Raw genomic sequence first — 6000 nt, 5'->3', positions numbered from 1 at the left:
TTTGCATCATTTTCAATTTCTGCATCTTCTATTTTTCTCATTGATTCACTAGGCGATATACGATTACTTTCGTTGTAGTTATATATTAAGAGTCCGGCTAAAATTAAGCCAACAACCTGTTCAAATGAGATACAAATTGCAAATTTACATAAATGCAAAACAAGATAAAGAAAGAATATCCAATGAATACCAAAAAGTCTCTTATATTAATTCTATAGCAAAGCATTCAAAATCAATACGTAAGTATTCGACTATGACTCGATATAATATCGATGCATTCTAAAAATGCAAAAAAAGTCCTGCTCATTATTTCTACCACGAATTATTAAAACCACTTTCCATGGCCATATAAATTGAAATAGGATTACCATCTACTTTCCGTACAAACATGCATGTAGCTAGCTAGAACAAACCTCCCAAAATTTGTAAATGTTTTTCTACAACTTAAGATTATTATCTACTATTGTAGCTATTACAAGTAATGATAGAACATGTCAATAAAAATGTGGCGTATAATTCCATATCAACTGGAATTAAATCTTGAATTATTTGATAATTATGGAAAACTAACCGACAACCAAGCAATAAACAATTTGCTAAGAAATTTTAAAATACTCTGAAAAAGCTATAGACCATACCACACAGTAGTAGAAGCTAGCTTTAAAATTTATAAGTCGCTATAGGAATATAGTCATATGAACTTAGTATCTGCGAATAAACAGTTGTACCACATAAAGAAACGATTTTACTCTTATGATACAGCAACAAAAGTAACACTAACAAGCAATCCCCAGATAATCTACTAGCAGTAAAATCTTTCTTAAAGGAACAATTTTCATCTTTCATACGAATATCCCAAGGTGTAAGAAAGTCTCTATTGAGCTTGTGAGTAAAATCCAGCGTTTGTAATGATATTACTATGTGAATATGTAATACGCGTATAAGGATGTACATTGTACAGTGCAGTTGTACTTCCTAACTCGCTAGTATCTTCACCGTGCTATTATCCCCAAAATATATTATAAAGCACATCCCTGAATAATTTAAAGTAAGTTCATCGAACAATTTTTTTACTGTAGAAATGCCAACTATGATAGCAATTAAAACATATCTCTCTAACAAAGTCATCAAGCTAAGTTAAAGGCTAAAGATGTTTTTGTCAATGCTCAATATCTTACCTGTATAACACCAATAGTAACGCCAATTCCTGTGATGACTGTATTATGCTGAGTCATGCTGTTTAGTAGAGCGCTTAAGCATCCCTAACAAATTGTAGAGAAATTAATCAAGGAAAAACTTAGTATCTCCGTCTAACCTAGTACCAACGGATTGATTAGATACAACATGAAAGCTAAGCTCAATAACGGCTTCATTATTATTTTAATTCTCATACATAAAATTAAATAAATAGCTTAAAACATTATAACTTTTTCTTTATTGGTTATTGGTTAAATTGTTACTATTACTTATTATCTTACATTTACATATATTCCATTAGCTGGAAGCGTGACATTGCGAACAAATATATCTTCTCCACATCCATCAACATAATAATCCGGTAAGCAACAAGAAGAAGGGACAGGGAACGGTTTAAAATTTTTGTTAAACCCCACACGGAAAAGGCCCAATCAGTATAATTTCTAGCGCCGCAGCAATGTAACTATCAATAAAGATAAATTGTCTTTTTCAGAATTATCAAATTTAACGTATCTTAGTGATTAAAATCTATTAGACGAAGTGTCTCACTACTACCAAAATATGTAATAATTTCATCGATGATTTTAAGATTCGCAATAGATGGTACAAAGATGAGAATAATTTAGAAGTTTTATTTAAATATTAAGGTATTATCGTACTGTACAGTATAAAATTTACTCTAATAATTTTTGTGTGCGGTACGCTGGACCTTCAAATAAGAAATAAAAATGTGTCAACTCAATCCAACTTACGTTATGTTGAATATTGTCAAACGCTCTAGTAACTGGAACCTCATTTGGCTGTCCGTATTTTGCTATGATCGTGTTGTATAAATTGTCTTGTAGATGTGATACAATCTGCAAAATAATATTCATCAGTCAGAAATAATTTAAGGCAGCCATGTTCTATAGGACGGCTTTTGAATTCGAGTGAAAAGTTCTCACCCATCCACATAAATACATATCATGTATCAATATTGCAGGATATATCTAAAAGTTAAGATCGCCTAGTTGTAAGGTAATTAGGAAACGATCTTAACATCTACTCAAATAAGAAATGCAATCTGCCTGATGTATAAGTGTATCATGTCCTTTATCTAACCATAATGCCAATAATATCATTCTACTGAGCATGATATTGCGATGTGAGACTAAGATGAAAAACGAACATCTATGAAATTTTTTTAATTAAAAAATTACCAATAATTAAGTTCAAGAAATAGTAAAGTAAAATATTATCTTTTCTACAAAATTTATGTGTTAGGAAGTATTCAGAATAAACGATTATACTACAAGTATTGCAGTTGCTATCGCTACACTACCCTACGTTGTTTGATTAGATATTTAACTTAAATGAAATGGCTGATTCTGCATGAAAATTGTAGCCAGTAGTGACTACACAGTGGATAACAATGAACTACATTAGACATAACTACTAAGCCAACTTTACTAGCATTACCAGTCAAAAATATTCGTTTTATTTACTGATAAAACCGACAACTTCAGTAAGTCTATTGGTACTATAGATGGGCGCATTTTATGGCTTTCATTATGTGGTAGACTAAATATCGATATCGGTACGTATTCTAACATATTTGTATCAAAAATCATTGCAAGGCTATATTTTATAACAATAGCTACAAGAATGCAATAATTAAACTAAAATGCTATATGTCTAGAATATACGACACTTACAATTGGACGATTAACACCTGCCCAAATGCCACCGGCCATTTCCAAAATGCAGACCGTAAACATTGTAGCAAGGAACTGAAAGAAATACAATAGATTAGAGTATACCACAAAATAAGAATTACAGTTCTCTTATAAAACATTCAAGTATATGAAAAGGATTATTCCCGCTCTGACATTAAAAAATTGTGTAAAATGAATCAACATGTAATACTTAAGTCTTACAGCGCTTAGAATCCCAATATGTTCTTGATATGCCCCAAGCCAACCTAAAAATCCTAATATGGCTATAATACAGCCACCAACAATAACCAAAATGGTTCCAGATCGGAATAAACTATTAGTTATTACGGACACATCGTTATTAGAAACCATAATCCAGATACCAACTCCTATTGCTGCAACTCCAAAACCCTTATATTAAAAATAATAAGAAACGTTCTATTACATTCCTATATTATAACCTAGTTTCATTATAATAACTATCGGCGGCGGTCATACTACAAACATTATATACTTTATGATCTTTATGTGTATGTTCGACTCTTCAAATTGTTGTAAGTAAAAGTACGCTGTATGTCACGAATCAGTAATAATGAAATGACGATCTTAAGCTAATTAATAGATCGATCGTGAATAGATTTGCAATAGCGATCATTTCTGAAGAAAATTTTCTCAATTGTTCAAGTTTATCCCACAAACTATAAGTTTCAATAATGAAATGGACATACAATAATTCAATTTTATATTCCGATATATATGACTATATAACTTATATAAATGCTGGTATACTGAATAACATCAGGTGATTTTGAGTACTTTTTCAAAGTCTTACAATTAAAAGTAAGAATATCATAGATAATGAATTGTGGTATTGAGTATCAATTTCAAAATCGGAACTTAAAAGGGCATAAAAAATACGTTATATAAAAGATATACATAAAATAAATATATACGGCACAATTCGTTTTCCTGTATTGATTTCTCTAGTTTTCTGAAATGATCAATAACATCTATGATAAAGATGGAGGAATGCGCGAAAAGGGGCAAAAATAATTAAACTTAATATCAATCGATACAATTATAGCAGAAGGCTCACAGAATTAGTTCTGTACTATTTCATGATTGGTCTTAGGCTTTAAATTTTACACTCAACTACAAATTGCAGCATATCATGTATTCTTCTGTCGAAAAAGCTTATATACTAGTCTCAAGTGTTTCCTCTTAGAGCAATTAGCGTGAGTAAATCGACTGGCTGTCTCGTCATAATATTTCTTATCAACATTGAATAAAAGTAAAGAGATGATCTTAAGCGTGATAAAAACATGATAAATCGATATTTAATTCATTGATGTTACCAGTGACAAATAGTATCAAAGAACACTCTTTATTTAAATATAAATTCGTGATAAAAGGCTTTATTTTTCTTTACTAATAGCCCTGAGGTCTTTATACCATAAAAGCAAATTGTTCACACTACCATTTTCCCTTTACGTCAACAATTAAATTTTAAAATTTCTCTTACAGGAAAAAATAATCATAAAGCGATTCATCACGATCGAATCATTTAATTTATTAAAATAGCAATCTAAATCTAACTTAAGTAAAACACTTATGTCTCACTACCGTACCTACTAGTCTTAATAAAATCAAAGGATAAAATTATAAAAATAAAAAAAGCCCTATGTTTCTCTTTAATGACTACTCCAAAAAATATCCCACTCAACTAAACGGAGTGATATAAGTATTATTTGATGATATTCAGTATATAGCCCAGATATTTTAAAAAGATTGTAAAATTACGAAAACATTTACATAGAAGTGCTTGATAACTCTATTAATGAAGCGCTAATCGAATTGATAGTAAGGGAATTAATCGAAAACAACGTTTCGCTTTTGCTGAAGAATCCATGGCTTTACATAATCTTACTGCGAACTAAGCTATTGCATTAAATTCTACTATCTTTATACATTTTAGAATAGCATGAGCTTACCCAAAAGAGAAAATTAAAAAAGAATAATGTCCATCGGGCGTAGACCATTTTTCCAGTAGCTCGAGATTCTTTTAAATTCGTCATTTTTCCTTATCTTTTTGGCTGAAGTTATGTCACGAATTTGTTAAAGATATGATGTTTCTTTAGTTTTTTTATTATTTTATCTCTTCTTTCTCTACTTGTAAATCTTTTAATTTTCGATGACACTTTCCCTCTTATTCACTTTATCCTCATTATTTCATAGAATTATTTTATAATCCCATTGGCTAGAGCATTCTACGGAACAGTAATAGCTATTTAGATGTTGTTATAGTAACGTCAAATGGACTATGTCAATAAAATGGCATTATTAAGAATCCATTTATCTCATAAATATTCAAGATCCTGCTTGATCAAAATAAAACTTATCCTCGTGATCATAAGCAAACATGCCAATTTATTCAGATGCTATCGCACCCTAAAACAGCCAAAAAATTGCGCACTTAATTTATATAATTATCTACAACTTTTTGTATAATTAGAAAGAGGTGACGTATTTACTTTCTACAAATATTCGTATATCCTAGACTTATGAATGAAATTATCTATCAAAGTGAGTTAAGAAATGGAGGAAAATTTTATAAAGTAAAGGTATAATACCTTTGGCTTACAATGAATTACATTTGTAGTATAGATTACAATACATTTGTGGATAATTTATTTCATAGTAAAAATAAACTGTGAATGTGTAAACGATTTATAGGTTCTCATGTGAACTGATGAATTGAAACTTTATACTAACGTTTATTCAAAGTCCAAATAACTTATAGGATACCTAGAAATGGTCTATTTTATGGGAATATAAATTAATTAGGATTAGTAGCACAAATATGATACCTATTTGTTAGCGTTATATTAAAATATATCTTTAATTGAATATTGATATGTGTAATATGTAAAAGCTTCCAATCTTTATGAATGTATCATTCAATTCCATCACGATAATCTCCTTTCTTGGTATTTTATTAATGAAGATCATCACGAAATATTACTATAAAATGTAAATAAAACAATCCTGTGGTATTTAATAATACAATCAAATTGTTATTAATCAAATTGTCCAGAAGCGTAAACTTGAT

At 29.8% G+C, this 6000-nt stretch overlaps 1 protein-coding gene across 1 annotated transcript; it reads right to left on the bottom strand.

Moving 5' to 3' along the window:
* Window positions 1–1019: 1019 nt before the first annotated feature.
* On the bottom strand, window positions 1020–4966 carry TRIADDRAFT_52149 (uncharacterized protein; the record flags this gene model as incomplete). Its single annotated transcript, XM_002108024.1, has 6 exons — window positions 1020–1034; window positions 1179–1262; window positions 1950–2054; window positions 2892–2966; window positions 3114–3302; window positions 4883–4966. The coding sequence occupies 6 exons, from the start codon at window positions 4964–4966 to the stop codon at window positions 1020–1022; spliced, it is 552 nt and encodes a 183-aa protein (XP_002108060.1).
* Window positions 4967–6000: the final 1034 nt, after the last annotated feature.

Source organism: Trichoplax adhaerens, genomic scaffold, assembly GCF_000150275.1.
Source record: "Trichoplax adhaerens TRIADscaffold_1 genomic scaffold, whole genome shotgun sequence".
NCBI classification, from domain to species: Eukaryota; Metazoa; Placozoa; class Uniplacotomia; order Trichoplacea; family Trichoplacidae; genus Trichoplax; species Trichoplax adhaerens.
The sequence above is the reverse complement of the archived record's forward strand: the minus strand, read 5'-3'. Positions and strand labels throughout refer to the sequence as shown.